This window comes from Strix aluco, chromosome 6, assembly GCF_031877795.1.
Source record: "Strix aluco isolate bStrAlu1 chromosome 6, bStrAlu1.hap1, whole genome shotgun sequence".
Taxonomy (NCBI): Eukaryota; Metazoa; Chordata; class Aves; order Strigiformes; family Strigidae; genus Strix; species Strix aluco.
In genome coordinates, this window is record NC_133936.1 from 18,746,594 (window position 1) to 18,762,726 (window position 16,133).

Consider the following 16,133-nt stretch of genomic DNA (forward strand, 5'->3'; position numbering starts at 1 on the left):
AGAGGACACGTCCCTTGCCACAGGGGTCTGTTGTGGCAGCTTGCGAGGGTGGAAAGTCTGCCCCTCCCTGGCTGCACGGCGATGGCTTTCCTGGTATGGGATGTTAGGGTGATGCTGGTCTGGCCTGGCCACATCCTGCCCATTGGGAGGCTGGTGCCCTGCCCTCAGCACCCCTGCTTTATCAACCAGGGCTATGATGTGGGGCACGGCCGAATCATGAAGCACTTGCCACCGGTGGGGTAGGGGATGCACGTGTATGTGCCAGAGGGAGGGTGCTTGCAGCTGGGTGCTGCTGGGGGTGCTGGGGCATGGGCTGGGGGTCCAGCCCCAAGCTGTGGTGCCCTGCAGAGCACGAGGATGTGCGGGTGCTGCAGCAGTGAGGCCAGCCCGTGGGGCAGGTGCAGCAGCTCTGGGGACAGGAGGTGGCTGTCCTGCCAGGCAGGCTGTGGCTGTAGCACGGGGAGGGGATGGTGCCGTGCACTGCGCAGGTGGGATGGTGTGTGTGCAGAGAGGGTCTGTGTGCAGCACTGGAGATGTGCAGTGAACATGGGTGCAGAGTGGAGACGTGGTGGGGAAGTCTGGGGGTGCCAGACCTGTTTCCACACCCTGTGGGCGCCTCGCCTCTGACATGGGGCTGGGTAGGGCATGGGGTGCTTCTTGTGAGGTCCTGAGATGGGCAAACGCCCAGTCCTGGCCCCGTGCCTGGACCTAAAGCCCAGCACAGGGTGCCAGGCTCTCTGAGCTGGCATGGCCCACTGCAGTGCTGCCCCAGCAGGTCCCTGCCCTATGGCAGCATGGGGAGATGCTGGGGACAAGGTCCCTCCCTGCTGCCCCCCGCGTCTCCGCAGGCCGGGCCGATAACCGGGTGTTGATGTCTCTCTCTCTCTTGCTGCCCCTATGGAAGCGAAGTTTTCCGCTCCTGCAGGAAACAAAGCTACGGTAGGAAGACCCCTGCCCAAAGCCAGCTCTGTCCCCAGACTGGGCCCTGTGCCCCAGCCTGCCTCCCTGCCCCATCACCGCCGCTGTCCCCCTGCCCTGCCTCCCTGTCCCCACGCCGCCTCCACCAGCTGCGTTCCCACCGCTGGCACTGTCTCCCTTCCTCCCATCATCTAACGTTGCTCCCGCCCACTTTGCCTGCCTTCCCCTGCCTGCCCGTGCCCTGCTGGACTTTCCTACTCCCAGTCCTGCCTTTCCCTTCTGGCCGCTTGTCCCTGCAGGTCACAGTCATGGCCCCTGCCCTGGCGCTGCCTCCTCCCGGAGCTGCCCAGGCACTGCTCTCCTGCCCCTGGAGCCGGTGGGTCTGCAAGGGGAAGCACCAGCCTGGCCTGCTGTGCCTGTGTCCCCTCACTCCCTGCTCTCCCCCTCCCCCAGACTCGGAGACGGGCGAGGATGAGCCCAGTGACCCCCAGGTGACGCAGCGCAGTGAGCTCCAGGATGAGACGGCCTTCAGCACCCCCACGGGTGAGCAGGGGGCACCTGGCTGGCACCAAGCCCTGGCACTGGCTGCTGGGCATGGCCCCCAGCAAGGGCTCTGCTTTGGGGGTCTCCATGGCAGGGGGGAGCTGTGATCCACCCATACAAAGCAGGGAGGGCTTGGGGCAGCAGGGTGCTGCTTGGGACACCCTGGGACACCCCGGGACACCCCGTGACTCAGCCCTCTCTGAGCAGGGTGCTGGGCTGGTCCTCATGGGCACCTGGTGTTGGCTCACCCCTCTGCTTCCAGGTGGGTCCGACACCCTCGTGGACGCCTCCATGAACACGACGCCGACCTCGGTGCTGGCTCTGTCGCAGGCGGAGGAGCGCTCCAGCTGGTCGGGCAGCCAGCAGACCGTGGTGGAGAAGGAGACGGATGCCAGCCTCCCTGCACGGGGACCCTACCTCCGCCCTGCTGCCTGGCAGCAGCCGCAGGGAACCCCAAGGCAAGCAAACGCGCCGGCCCCGCGCGGCGCCGAGGTCCGGCACCTGGGCGTGGAGCCGCTGGTGCGGGCATCACGGGCTAATCTGGTGGGCACAAGCTGGGGGTCGGAGGATAGCCTTTCAGTGGCCAGCGACCCGTACGGCAGCGCCTTCAGCCTGTACCGAGGACGGGCGCTCTCGCTCCACGTGTAAGTAGCCGGGGGAAGCGCGTGGAGGGGACATTGCGCTGGGGCCATCTCCTTCCAACCCCCACAGCCATCTCCTCCCCTCCGCCCTTCTTTGCCTTCACCATGCCCGGATGAGGATCGGGGGCTCTGAGCAGTAGGCAGCCTGTTCCTGGTGACAAGGTGAGAGCAACCCAGGCCAGGGGGGGACAGGCCCTTCCGTGAAGTGGGGGATGTGGAGTGGCCTTTCTGCTGTGGCCAGGTTGGGGCTGGGGGTAACCCCTGTGCTGCTGCACGAGCTGCAGCATCCCACCCACAGGCTGTGCTGTGGGTGTCCCCCCGTCCTGCCCGGCTGCAGGAGCTCTGCGCAGCCCAGGGTGGGGGGACCTGGGGGTGTGTGGCAGCCTGAGGCACCCACTGGCAAGGCTCTGCCACCTGCAGTCCCCACCGCAGAGGGGTGGCATCAGGGGCCAGGGACATGCTGCCTTCCCAGGACCAGCTGATGTGCTCAGAGTCCCCGTCCCTCCCCACTGCCTTCGGACCCCATCCCCGCAGGCCTGCTCCTTCGACCTCCATCTTGCCCCTTTTTTTTGTTTGAGGCTGCTTGTTCCACCAGAACCTCATCTCCACCTTATGATTTCTGCACCACAATCGCCAAGCCCCGCCAGGGGCAGTGTGGGGGGGGTAGTACCTGCAGCAGCATGTGTGCAGGGAGGCCTTGTAGCTTCGGGGACCCTCTCTGCCTTGCAGAAGAACTGACCTGTGCCATGCTGCCTCGGCACACCAGGACACCCCAGCAAACTGGGGCACCCCGCAGACCCCAGTCCTGTCTGCATGGTGGCCCTGGGGAGGGGACTCACTGGGTATCCCAGCATCACTCTGCTGTCCCACATGAGTACGCCTGGGCAGGGGGACACCGCTGTGTCACAGGAGCTCAGGATCTCATCCAACCCAGCCATCTCCCAGTTGTCCCTGCGTAGCTGGATTCACTCGCCAGGGCCCCTTGAGGCTCTCTGGTCCCAGGGCTGCCCTGGCCACCTGCCCCTATTGCCGGGCCCCATTGGGCACCGTGGTGTGGGGCTGGGAGCAGGGATGCAGCCAGGCGGTGAGGGTGGGCTCTGAACTGTGATCCTCTGTCTCCCCTTGCAGCAGCATCCCCCAGGGGGGCTACCGGAGAGATGACCCCCAGAGTGGACCTGTCTCTCCAAAACCTGGCGCTGAGCCCCCGAGGTCCCCCGCTGCCCTGCCGCTGACTGCCAAACCACCCATCGTTCGCTCGCCGTCTCCTCGTGCTGGCCCATGCCTGCCGTCACCCGCTGGCGCGGCATCCCAGCCTGCTGCCCGTGGCCCTGGCGTCCCCTCCTTCACGCCCGTGACCCCCCGCAAGAAGTCGTCAGTGCCAGCTGAGTACCAGGACACTGTCCCCGAGGATTACGAGGAGAAGATCAAGAAGCCCAAGTCCTCGGCGTACTCACAGGGCAGCACGCAAGAGTCCCGTCCCCAGACACCCATGAGTGACGCCTCCGGCCGCATCTCCGTCCGGGCATCCCCCAAGCTGGTGCGCTCCGGCTCCAAGATCTTCGAGAGGCTGCAGTACTTTGAGGAGCGGCGGAGGAGCCTGGAGCAGGGGGACAGCTCCTTCCCTGCATACCCCTGCCTACCCTTGCGCAAGACGCGCTCCTTCGACCAGCCTGGCTCCGGCTCGCGCCGTGCCAGCGCACTGGGCGGCTCGCGGGAGGACGTGGGGGAAGGCGGCCGCTGGGAGCCGGGCGGCACGGCGGCCTGCCGGCGTCTGGCTTTCCGGCAGAAAGCCGCATCCTTCGACGAGCGAGGCAAGTTCGCTGGTCGTGTCTACGCAATAGAGCACAAGTTTGCGGAGGAGCTGAGCCGCATCAAGCGGACGGTCTCCAAGCAGCAGCTGCGGCGCTCCCAGGAGCTCTGCAAAGCCGGGCTGCCCCCGACACCCTCACCTCCAGCAGCCGGCGAGCCTGCCGGCCCCCGTGCCCCCTGCACCCCCTCCTCACAGGGCACCGGTGGGCGCAAGGCGCTGCCACCAAAGACCTTCCCGCCAGCAGAGAGCCCGCACGTCATCCAGCACCTGGCACTTTCCAGTGTGGCGCTGGTGGGACCCGACGGGGAGCCGGAGCCGGGGGGGCAGCGCGGGAGGAAAGCCCCGGCACGGGGCGGCACGGCAGCCAGTCAGTCCACCGAGGTGGAGGATGTGAGCGCCAGGAAGGGTCCACAGCAAGAAGGCACCGGGGAAGTGAAGAAGAAGGAGCAGTGGCCGTTAGCACAAGCCACCCCGCAGGGACGGGTGGCTCTTTTGCAGGCGGGGCCCGCTGAAGGCAGCCCGTGCCCGGACGGGGGCCCCGCCGGTGGAGCCCGTACCCCCGGGGCGGTGAACGAAGCCCTGGCCGCCCGGCTGGCTGTGCCCCACGGGCTGTACCGGCGGCCGGAGGCGCCCGTGGAGGTGCGGTTCCTGCCCTGGGCAAAGCCAGGAATGGAGCAGCAGGAGGCTCGCCTGGAGAGGAGCTGGGCAGGGCAGCACGGCCTGGGCAGGGAGGTGGAGAGAAGGCAGATGAAAGTGTCAGAGAAGAAAGAGAGTGGCCGGATGGCTCAAGAAGGCAGGAGCACTCGGAGCAAGGGGAAGGGGCGTCGAGCCAGGCCCACCTCTCCGGAGCTAGGTAGGGGCATGGCTGTCTGCCCTCCTGCAGGCACAGAGCTGGCCTGGCCAGCCCCTGAGTGAGACTGGGGACCCCCAACCTGCCCCTGGGAGGTGTGGGAAGCCCAGGCTGTACCAGAGAGCACAGGGGTGGGGCGGGGGGACACAGCTCTGGAGGTTGGGGATGTTGGCACCAACCAGTGCTGTAGGACAGACCAGCCTGGGTACCAGTTTGCTGGGCCTTGAGGTCATGATGCTTGCTGATGTCTCCGTCCCTCCTGCCTGGCACGGGAAGGATGCAGGGTGCTGACCTCTGGCACCCAGCCCTGGGCTGGTCTGGTCCCCCGGGGCACAGGACACCCATTGCAGCTTGGGTGCAATGTGGCTGGACTGTGCTCTGTGCTCCAGGCAGGATGTGCAGCCCAAGCATCCCCAGGGGATGCTGCAGTGTCTTGGCTGGGGGAGAGGTGCTCTGCCCATCCCAAGATGCAGGGGTGAGACCAGACTGTACCCAGTCCAGGAGATCCTTCCAGGCTCTGCTCTGGCCGGAGCAGTGCCAGACCCACGTGCCCAGGGCTCCTGGCGCAGCCCCAGGACCTTTGCTCGTGTGCTGGGGCCATGGGAGGGGAGGGAGCGGGGAGACTGATGCTGATGTGGCAGAGCAGAGCAGCCAGCACCCTGTGTGGGGCTGGGGCAGCTCGGAGCAGGGGCTGCAGTGGGCTGTACAACCCTCCTCCTTTCACACCCTGCTGTCGCCTCATCCCTTATGCTGTACAGGGATGTACAGCAGGCTGGACGCTCCCTGCCCCGTCCCGCTGCAGGCACTGTGCCATGGTGGCCCCTGATGTGGCCCTTTCCTCCACTGCATGGTCTGGGGACCTGCTGATGTTCCAGTGAGGGTGTGGGGCACGAGGTAGCAGGGGTGGGCAGTGGGCTGCGAAGCCCCTGCCTGCCTGCATCCAGCCTGGCGCGGCACAGGACCCGCTCGCTCCACCCTGCTGACAGCCACGGGGCCCGTCTCTCCCTGTCCAGAGTCCTCCGACGACTCCTATGTCTCAGCGGGTGAAGACCCCCTGGAAGCCCCCATCTTTGAGATCCCCATCCAGGACATGGCAGTGGCCGTGGGGGCGGAGGTGCTGCTCAAGTGCATTGTCACGGCCAACCCCCAGCCAGAAGGTGAGCGACCGCGGGGCTGGGGGCGTCAGGGGGTGCAAGTGTGGAAGAGGGGCTCCCTGCGTGTCCACATCCCACCCACTGAGCCGACTCTTGGGGCCACCTGTGCCATGCGGAGTGGGTCACGCAGCCCCAAGCTGGTGTCTCAGGGAGGTGATGTGTCCACCACGGGAGCACCCTTTTCACCCTGCCTCCCCCCAGGCAGGAGTGAAGACTTTGGGCACTGCCTGCCAGGGCAGGGTGCAGACAAGATGTCTGCTGTTTACCCTGTGCTGGGCTGGGCTGTTGGGAGAGCAGGAGAAGGGCTGCTGAGCACTGCACGGGCATGGGGGGGTGATGCTCTGGGCTGCTGTTGGGCCAGCTCAGGTGGTTCCTGGGGGCAGAGTCCCTGTGCCTGGCTCAGGGCCGATGGGGTCCGGGCATGATGTAGCCAGGATGTGGGCAGGGGCAGCTGAGCAGCCAGAGCCAGTACCAGCCTAGAGAGCTGGGAAGAAAGAAGCGAAGAGGCTTCGATTCCCTTCTCCAGCCTCCACTGGAGGACAGGACGATGCCAGGAATCAGAGAGGGGGCAGCCCCGCTCTCTCCATCAAGCTGTGGGAGCCAGGGGCTGCTCCCCATGGCAAAGGGGTCCCCCAGGCCAGGCAGAGGAGGGCCTGGCCTCACCAGGACCCTGCACAGACCCCCGGGGAAGCTTGGGCTCTCCTGCCCTCGAGTGACCCTCGCCTCTGCCGACAGTGTCCTGGAGGAAGGACGGGGTCCCGCTGCGGAGCAGCACGACGCGGCCCATCAAGGCGGAGGGCGAGCGTCATACCCTGCTGGTCAGGAGCGCCCGGGTAGCCGACGGTGGCCTCTACACCGTCACCGCGGCCAACGAGGTGGGAGCGACCTGCTGCAGTGCCATCCTCAGCGTGCGGCCCGGTGAGTGCCGGCGGCCGGCGGCGGGAGGGCGGCCGGCGGTGGGAGGGCCGGCGCGGCAGCAGGCTGGCTGCCAGCTCGGCCGCTGCTGTCACTGGGAAGAAAACGGCTTCCTTACCCTACAAGGCTCTGTCTGAACCAAAGCAGCTGACGTGATCCCGGCAAGCACAGAGGGATCCTGCCGTGGAGGGGGGGAGTGGGGTCAGGCTGTGAGCACCCCATGGCACCCAGCAAGCAGCCCACTGTCCGGCCTCCCCCACACCTGCCTGCGCCCCGTAGCCATGGGGATACCCCAGCCTGCCCTCCAACCTGCAAATTGTGGGGGTACCCCTGCCCTTCACCCCGCTAGCCGTGGGGATACTGCTGCCGCACAAACTATTAGCTGTGGGCATACCCAGCCTGCCCCCCCAGCTGCTAGCCGGGGGGCACCCAGCCTGCCCTCCGCCCTGCTGGCCGTGGGGACACCCAGCCCGCCGCAGCCCCACGGTGCTCCCCAAACCGAGGGTGTCCCTTGGGGAGCGTGCAGCGGCTCAGAGCCGCCCTGGGGGCTGGCAGCACCCAAAAATCCACCCGCTCCCTGGCGCAGCGGGGCTGCGCACCCCAGGGGCGGCCGCGGGCGGGCAGGGCCGGCCGGGGACACGGCGGCGGGGGGCCGGGAAGGGGCCCGGCAGCCCCCGGCCCGGCGACGGGCCCTCCCCCGCGCTGCTGGCCCAGCCCCGGGGGCCGGGCAGCGCTGGGGCGGGGAGGGCTCAGCGGGCCGGCGGCGCTGCGGGCGGGAGGCGAGCGCGGCCCCGGCCCCGGCCCCGGCCCCGGTAGCGGCAGCGGCGGCTCGACGGTGCGGCCCGGCCCGGCGCGGCTCGGCTCGGGGCGGGGGCTGCCGGGGCCGCGCCCCGCGGTGAGTGCGGGGGGGGGTGCGGGAGGGCGGGTGGCGGGGAGCCGGGGGTCGCCCCCCCCTCCAGCTCTCCGCCCTGGGGCTGCCCACGGGCATGGCGGGGGCGCGGTGGGGGGGGGCACAGCCCTCGCCCTGCACCGGGCAGCCCGCCCGCCTCCCCCCGGTAAGGGGAGGGGGGGTGAGGGCGCTCCGGCAGCCGGGCTGGAGGGGGGCCAGCACCCCCAGCGCGGCGGGGGGGTTCTGCCAGCACCCCGCGCCGCTCCCCACCCCCGGCTCCCGCCCGCTCCCCGCGGGTCCCCCATCCCCGCCGCGGGTGGGCTCCTCACCCACGGCGGCGGGTCCGGCCCCGCGGGGAGCGGGCAGGCGGCCGGGCGGGCTGCTGGGGGAGCGCAGCTGCCAATGTCACCTTCAGCCCTCGCCGGGTCGGGGCAGGGACAGCCATCCCGGGAATCCGGGCGGCTTAAGGATGGGAGCGCGGGCTGCTGCGTAAGAGCCACTTGAGCCCTGCTGTCGCCTTGCGGGATATCGCGTCCCCTTATCGTCCCGTGGAGTGCTTCTCACCCCCTCCCCCGGCGCGGCCCCGCACCCCTTCGCTGCTGGCTGCTGCCGAGCTGGGATGTGCCGTGGGATGGGTGTCCCCCGGCACCCCTGGGGTGCAGGGTTGTGGGGAGGGGTGCCCTGACCCACCTGCCCGGCTCTGGCTGCTGCCAGCTCCTTATCCAGCCTCTCCTGTGCTAGCCCCTGCCGTGGAGCGGCATGGCAACTTGGCACCCCCCCTCGGCCAGGCCAGCCCCATCACCTCCGACGAGGAGTACCTGAGCCCCCTGGAAGAGTTCCCCGAGTCCGGGACCCCCCAGCACCGACCAGCCATGAAGCTGCAGCCTAGAGCCGAGCACGGGGCTGCCCACGGCTCCCTGGAGAGCACCTTCAAGGCTGCACCCACCTTTGAGGTGAGCTGACAACCCACCCAGGACCTGGCAAAGAGGGAGCTGTGCCCTGTGACCACAGCCCTGTGGTCCCCAGTGCCAGGAGGTGCCAGGTCAGGCCTTCCTACCCCCTGATCTGGGGTGCTCCTGGCACCTAGGCTGCCTCCAACCCTCCAGCTCCCCTGGTACTCCAGGGCCGCTGTTGTGGCGGGGGACACACAGCCCTGGGTGCAGCGGTGGGGATGCGTGGCCCTGGGTGCAGGTGGGTGCTTGCTGCTCTCTGACCCCTGCTTCCCCAGGTGTCCCTGTCAGACCAGTCGGTGCTGGAGGGGCAGGATGTCAGCATGAGCGTTCGTGTCCGTGGGGAGCCCAAGCCCATCATTTACTGGTGAGTCCCGGTGCTCGCTGGGTCACAGCTGGGCAGGGAAGGAGGGGACAGGCACGGTGACTTTCCCATTTGGAGATAACCGGCTTGGACCTCTGGTCCTGAGCAGGGTTGGGGAGGAGAGGGGTCTTTTGGGGATAGTCAGGCTGAGTGTGCAGGGCTAGGTGTGACCATGCCACTCTGCCTGTGTCCCGAGCAGGCTGAGGAACCGTCAGCCGGTGAAGTACGGCCGCCGGCACCACGCGGAGGAGACGGAGGGGGCACGGGGGCTTTTCACACTGCACATCCTGGCGGCGGAGCGCACCGACACCGGCTTCTACACCTGCAAGGCCGTCAACGAGTATGGCACCAAGCAGTGCGAGGCCAAGCTGGAGGTCAGAGGTAAAGCTCCCTGAGCGCATCCTCCCCCCGGCCCTGAGGGGCCAGCTGGCTCCAGTGCCCTGCATGAGCTGTGTGGGGAAGGGGCCACTGCAGACCCCCCTTCGGCGGTGCTGCGAGAGAAGGGGAAGAGCGAGCCTGCCCTTCCCTGCTGCAGCGCAGGTGGGCACAGGCTGGGAGCAGGAAAGTGGAGCTGCATGCCTGGGGCTGCCCGCAGAGGCTGGCCCTGCAGCAGAAGGCAGGCTGCCTTGCTGCCCCGTCCAGATGTGCAGCCCCACGGCCCTGGGTTCCACCACCCAGCTGTGCCAGGGTCCCCACCGGCCTGACCCAGAGCCTGCTGCTCCTCACAGCCCAGCTTCACCCCACATCCCCCCATGCTGCCCCTGGCTGCGCAGGGAGGGCTTTTGCCCTTGGTGGCCCTGCAGGGGACATATCCCCCCTCCCTCCCTGCCCCAGGCAGCCTGCAAGCTGAGTGCCAGGCACAGGGTGGTTTGAAGAGGTCCCCCCTTGCCTGTTTCCAGCAATAGCCCATATGCATGGGACTGGGCTGTTCAGCCCCTTTCCCTTGCCGTCCCTCCCCAGCCCTGCTCTGGTCCTCGTAGGACCCCAATATGTGTGCAAATGGGGAGGGGAGGGTCCTTGGGACTGATAGCCAGGCTCTGTCTGGCATCCCCCAAGGCCAGGGAAGGAGCCTGCGGGGACGAGTGATGCTGCCTCCCTCCTCTTGCCCTTTGCTGTGTGTGCCCTGCTCCCCCCCAGCCCTCCCTGCTGACGGCTGCCTGAGCCCCCCGGGCTGCGCCCATCCCACCCCAGCCTTGGCTGCACTGCTTGTACCCTGCCGGGACCCCACTCCCAGCCTCCGGCAAAGCGCAGCGGCACAGGGGTGGGAGTGGGAGCCAGCCCCGCGCCCCACGGCCGGCAGGAGCTGGGCTACGGGGGTGACGGTCCAAGCCGCAGCCCTTCTTGGGGGGGCTCGGTGGGTGGCTCCGTGCCTTGGTGCGCACTCGCACCCCTCGTGCCGGTGCTGGCGTGTGCGTGCGTGCGTGCGTGCCGGCCCCCGTCGCTGCTGCACTAACCCTTCCGCTTGCTGACTGCGGTTTTTGTCTGTACGCAGGGGGAGTACGATAAGGGGGTGCATCTCTCAGAGCCGCGGCCGCGGGGCTCTTAGTTGGACACCTCTTAGGCAGTGGACCTCACCTTGTGTTATTACCTTCTGCTCCATCCACCGCCTCGTCCTGGACGCACCGCGGGGATGCGCGGGCCCTCGACTGCGGGCAGGGGCTCGCCGGATGGCCGGGGGAGGCGTAACCGAGGCGGGGTGGGGGGAGCGGCGGGGGAGCGCCAGGCACCCCCTCAGCCGGGCCAGGGCGGCCGTATGATGCTGTCTTGTCTCTTGCTCCGTCCGTTTGTCCCTGTCTGTGTGTCCTGGCTGCTCCTCTCCTTGCTACCCAGGGAAGGGGAGCAGGGAGCTGAGCCCACGGTCGCCACCGTGCCGGCCGGGGCTGTAGGGAAGGGGCTGCGGCACGGTGGCAGCTCTGCAACGGTCACCTCGGAGCATGGGGGACAGGAGACCCCGGGGACCCCCGCGGGGGGGCACCCTGCCCCAGCTGCAGGGGAGAGGGAGAGCATTGGCCCCTTTGGCTTCATGGCGGCCACTGGCCACCGTGAGACATCCCTCGCAGCCCCAGGGCTCGGGGTCTGCCCGGAGCACCCCCCAGCTCCGGGTCTCTTCTCTCCGGGGAGGGGGCTTGGTGGGGGGGCGGGCTACGAGGCCGTGACCCTTTTTTTTTGTAGCTCTAATAAAATCTGTTTGGTAAAGCGCTGTGTGGTGTGTTCCTGGCACGGACACCTCTCCTCACCCCCGGCCCCCTCCCCCGCTCAGCTCTGCTTTCCACATCCCGCCCCCCCCCGCCCCCTCCCGTCCTTCCCTGCTGCACTCCCTGCCCGCTGCACCGGGCCCCCTTCCCCGCATGGCCCCCTTGCCCCGCACGTCCCCCCCCCGCTCCATCCCCGCCACCTCTCATGGTTGCTTTTCAGTTGCTGAGACGCGTCTCTCTTTCTTTCTCTCTCTCCCCCCTTCCCGGGCAGCTCGCCCCGAGTGCCAGTCCCTGGCCATCGTGGTTCCCCTGCAGGACGTGGTGGTCGGGGCGGGGGAGCTGGCACTCTTTGAGTGCCTGGTGGCTGGCCCGCCAGACATGGACGTGGACTGGCTGTCCCGGGGCCGGCTGCTCCAGCCCGCCCTGCTCAAATGCAAGATGCATTTTGATGGGCGCAAGTGCAAGCTGCTGCTCACCTCTGTGCACGAGGACGACAGCGGGATCTACACCTGCAAGCTCAGCACCGCCAAAGGTAAGCGGCGGTCACGCAGCTCCCCGGGGCGGGTCTTGCTTGGGACTTGGGCCTATGGGGGTTGCTGGAGGTGGAGAGCCCCCCCTGCCCCTGGGTTTGGGGCTCTGGTCCCCCTGGGATGTGACTGAGTGCTGGAGGTGGGGACAGGGAGAGGTTGCTGCTCCAGGACCTGGGGAACTTCCCCCAGCTGGGAAAACTGGTGCGCATCAGTCCTCGGGCCTCAGCACCCTGAGCCCTGCAGCCCTGTCCCACCCCGCTCGGCTCCTCCACAGGCATGCATGCAGCTCCCAGAAATGTCAGGAGATGTGTTGGGACTGTGGCTGCGCTGGTGGGATGCAGCCTGGAGCCCAGCTATCCCTGATCCCTGGCTCCAGAGCCTCTGCACACCCAGTTCCAGTACCGACCTGTCTCTGCAGGCCTGGGAGGTGTCAGGGACAATGGGCAGGGGGTCAGGGTCACCCACCCTCTCCCACCAAGCCATCACTGGTGGCAGCTAAGGAACAGCAGCACCTGGCCTCTGTCCCATGGCGCTGACACCCTCCTGGGCCTGTGCATGCTGCACACAGCATCTGTCCCCCACAGCGGGACAGAAAGAAGGGTCCCTTTCCCATTTCCCAGCCTGCCCGGGCAGCCCCTCAGCAGTAACCCAGGCTGTGGTGGGAGCAGGGGACAGAAGCGTTCCCAGCACCCTGAGGCTGGTGCCCATGCATCCCTCCATGGCGGAGGCTGTATGCCTGCAGGGATTTGAGGGCAGCAGCAGATTTGGGTGCAGGGAGGTGAGGCTGTGCCTGAGCATGGTGTTAATCCCTACCCGGGGTGGGCAATGACACCATCAGTGCTAAGCAGTCCCTGCTGCACACCTCCTCATCTGGAGCACCCAGCCTGCGCCCATCCCCACGCTGCCCCTGGGTGCTGCATGTGCTGGTGCTTTCTGCTTCAGTATCACCCTGTCCCCAAGGGGCTAGGCCAGCCGTGATCCCCTGCCCTAGGGGGAGGACAGGGCATCTTCCCGCCCCACCTTGCTGCTGGCATCCGTACTGCTGTGAGGGGAGGGAAGAGGCACCCTGCTGCCAGCAGAGCCCCAGCCCTGGGCACAGGGACCTTGCAAACACTTGTACCCTGCCCCGTGCAGGGACAGAGCCTGGCACCCAGCGCCTCAGCCCCCACTGGCCTTCGGGTATACTCGGCTACAACCATGCTGGCTGCTGGGGCTGCAGCCGGGGGGGGTCGCAGGCTGCCTCCTGCCCTGCACACATGCGTGCTGTGGGGGGTCACCCCTACCCTCTCTCCTTTCAGATGAGCTGACCTGCAGCGCCCGGCTGACGGTGCAGCCCTCCGTGCAGCCACTCTTCACCCGAAAGCTGGAGGACGTGGACGTGGTGGAAGGACGGACAGCGCATTTCGACTGCATGATCAGTGGGACTCCCCCACCAGCGGTCACCTGGACCCATTTTGGTAACCCCCAAGCCCAGAGACCTTGCCCAGGGCCCTGCAGGGATACCTCTTCCCATCCCCTTGGGGGCTGCACCCAAGGGCTGGAAGAGGTGCTGGTGCTGATGCTGATGCTGGTGTGTGTCTCCATGCAGGCCAGCCAGTGCAGGAAGGGGAGAACATGCGGATTCAGCAGGAGGGGGGGCTGCACTCACTGGTCATCGTGCACGTGGGCCCCGAGGATGAGGGACAGTACGCGGTGACTGCCAGGAATGCCCACGGCCATGTGGAGTGCTCTGCTGAGCTCTACGTTGAGGAGCCACGGCCATCTGCTGCCTCCCAGATGTAAGAGTCGGGGAGTCTCTGGGATCTGTATCCCCCCTGCTTGCTCCTCCCCAGGATTTGGGGAACAATGGGCTTGTGCAAAGCCTGGGGTCAGGGCTGGGCTGGGGGCATCATTCTCCTGCCACGAGTGTGTGTGGGCTTTTGCAGCTCCAAGCTGGAGAAGATGCCATCCATCCCGGAGGAGCCAGAGCAGGTGGAGACAGAGGCAGAGTGCTTCACCATGCCTGATTTCCTGAAGCCGCTGCACAACCTGGACGTGGTGGAGTCGAAGGAGGCCGTGCTGGAGTGCCAGGTGGCCGGGCTGCCCTACCCCTCCATCACCTGGTTCCACAATGGCTCCCGCATCGACAGCACCGACGATCGCAAGATGATGCAGTGTAGGGCTCCCTGCCATCCTCCTCACCTTCTTGGGGTCCCACTGCCCTGCCCGCAGCACCCCAGGAGGAGGCATCACCCCCAAAACCTTCCCGTGAAGCAGGGAGGGGAGCTCTGCACCACTTGGCTGGCGGGGTCTTACCCATGTCCCCCTGTTCCTCCCCAGATAAGGATGTCCATCGCTTGGTGTTCACAGCTGTCAGTCACGCACATGCTGGCGTCTATAAAAGCGTCATCGCCAACAAAGTGGGGAAGGCCACGTGCTATGCACACCTCTATGTCACCGGTAAGCAGCAGCAGGTACCACTGGCGATGTGTGGCCACTCGCTGCCAGGCTGTGCCCCGGGGCAGTGGGTTCGTGGCCCTGTAGCGAGGTCCTAGGGTGATAGGATGTCAGGGCAGTTCAGGTTGGAGGGGACTTCAGGAGGTCTCTAATCCAACCTAAAAGCGGGGTCAGCTGGGCAGTCCTCACCTTGCAGGGTCAGGACCCATCCCTGCAGCCCCAGGTCCCACATGGGACTTGCTGGCAGCACCATCCCCATAGGGGCTGCCAGGCTGAGCCCCCGACGTCACTGGTCCCATCCATCCCCTCCAGCCTGTGTCTCCCGGGGCATAAGGCAGATGCCCTGAGGAGCTGTGGCAGTGGCCATGCTCACACCCCTGCCCACCTCCCCACGCAGATGTGGTGCCGACACCCCCAGACGGGCCCCCCACCGTGGCCTTGGTGACTGGCAGAGCCATCACGCTGACATGGAACAAGCCCAAGTGGCTGGACACCGCCATAGGTGAGGGGGCTGGGGATGGGCAGGGGCTGGGCAGGAGGTGGGCAATGCCGTGATGGGGTGCACAGACCAGCCCTATGCTGGAGGATCCACACAGACCCTGTCCCCCCTGCAGACCCCGACTCGGTGACCTATGTGGTGCAAATGCAAGTGCTGGGCACAACGCAGTGGCTGGTGCTGGTGGCTGGCGTGAGGGACACCACCTACACAGTGCACGGGCTCACCAAGGGTGCCCAGTACCTCTTCCGTGTCATCACCGCCACCCCCAAGACCAACAGCAAGCCGTCCCCACCTGTGGGGCCTGTGCAACTCCTGGACCGGGGTGAGAGGGGCAGCGGGGAGGGGATGGGCAGCTGGGGTGGAGGGGTCTCTGTCGCCGGTGGGGTAGTAAGCTGGCCAGGGCTGGGCGACGTGGGGTCCGGAGGTGGTGGTGATGATGCGTGTGGCAGGTCCCTACCTGGAAGAGGCCCCGGTCATCCTGGACAAGCCAGATGTGGTGTATGTGGTGGAGGGTCAGCCAGCCTCCATCACCATCACCATCAACCATGTGGAGGCCACCGTCACCTGGAAGAGGTAGGACATGGTGCTGTGCCAGTCGCCTGCCCCATGCCCAGCATCACCCCCCAGGGTGCACAAAGATGGACTCCTGCAACAGGTCCCCATGCAGCCCACGGTGGGTGGGGGGGTCCTTCCCTGGGGCTGGGCGTACACCCAAGGGTGATGTCCAGGGCTGTGAAGAGCTGAATGGGGCAGGGACTACTTTTGGGGGGGAATGCTGTCTGTGGGGTGCTAAGGGTTGTGAGCCATTCAGGAGGCAGAGCTAGCAATGGGGTGTGAGCGAGGGCTGCGGGGTGGGAGCCAGGGCCTGGGCTGTCTGTGGGTCAGGAGGTGGCCATGGGGCTGTAAGGGGGAGCTATCAGAGGGGCAGTGGGTGTGGGGCTGTCTGTGGGGCTGTGATGTGGCAGCTGGTGTGCCCACAGGGGCGGGCAGGTGCTGGGGGAGCAGGAGGGCATGTGTGAGATGATGATGCCGGATGACGACCAACACTGCCTGCGGCTGCTGCGTGCGGGCCGGGGGGCCGCGGGGCCGCTGGCCTGCGAGGTGAGCAACCGCCACGGCACTGCCTGCTGCACCCTCCGCCTCCACCTCGCAGGTAGGTGCCTCCGTGCCGGGGGGCCGTGCCCCTCTGCCAGGAGGTGGCATCGCCCTACGGTGCTCCAAGCCCATGTGCTGGGGGTGGGGGGGCATTACCCCTCAGGCTGGCACTGCTCCACAGTGCCCCATGCCCATGTGCCATGAGGGCACTGCCCCATAGCATGGCTCCATACTCTTAAGCCATGGGGACACTGCTCTATAGGGTGGCAACGCCCCACAGGACTGAAAACCCATGAACCGTGTGTTGATACTGCTGCCAGGTGTCTGATACCCGTATCTGACTT

At 67.2% G+C, this 16,133-nt stretch overlaps 1 protein-coding gene across 5 annotated transcripts in view; it reads left to right on the plus strand.

The window, feature by feature from the left end:
• Nucleotides 1–16,133, plus strand: part of SPEG (striated muscle enriched protein kinase) — a 39,902-nt gene that overhangs the window by 12,367 nt on the left and 11,402 nt on the right. Inside the window, exons 3-20 of one of the 5 annotated variants that reach the window (XM_074828923.1) lie at nt 910–939; nt 1,372–1,461; nt 1,724–2,105; nt 3,231–4,765; nt 5,776–5,919; nt 6,652–6,834; nt 8,462–8,673; nt 8,949–9,037; nt 9,234–9,415; nt 11,501–11,761; nt 13,058–13,216; nt 13,348–13,537; nt 13,685–13,914; nt 14,079–14,198; nt 14,593–14,697; nt 14,810–15,016; nt 15,144–15,267; nt 15,675–15,847. In XM_074828923.1, coding sequence (XP_074685024.1) covers nt 910–939; nt 1,372–1,461; nt 1,724–2,105; nt 3,231–4,765; nt 5,776–5,919; nt 6,652–6,834; nt 8,462–8,673; nt 8,949–9,037; nt 9,234–9,415; nt 11,501–11,761; nt 13,058–13,216; nt 13,348–13,537; nt 13,685–13,914; nt 14,079–14,198; nt 14,593–14,697; nt 14,810–15,016; nt 15,144–15,267; nt 15,675–15,847 — 4,416 coding nt within the window. Of the gene's footprint in view, nt 1–328; nt 940–1,371; nt 1,462–1,723; nt 2,106–3,230; nt 4,766–5,775; nt 5,920–6,651; nt 6,835–8,461; nt 8,674–8,948; nt 9,038–9,233; nt 9,416–11,500; nt 11,762–13,057; nt 13,217–13,347; nt 13,538–13,684; nt 13,915–14,078; nt 14,199–14,592; nt 14,698–14,809; nt 15,017–15,143; nt 15,268–15,674; nt 15,848–16,133 lie in introns of those variants that run through there. The other 4 variants (XM_074828924.1, XM_074828920.1, XM_074828921.1 and 1 more) reach the window with 4 other exon arrangements.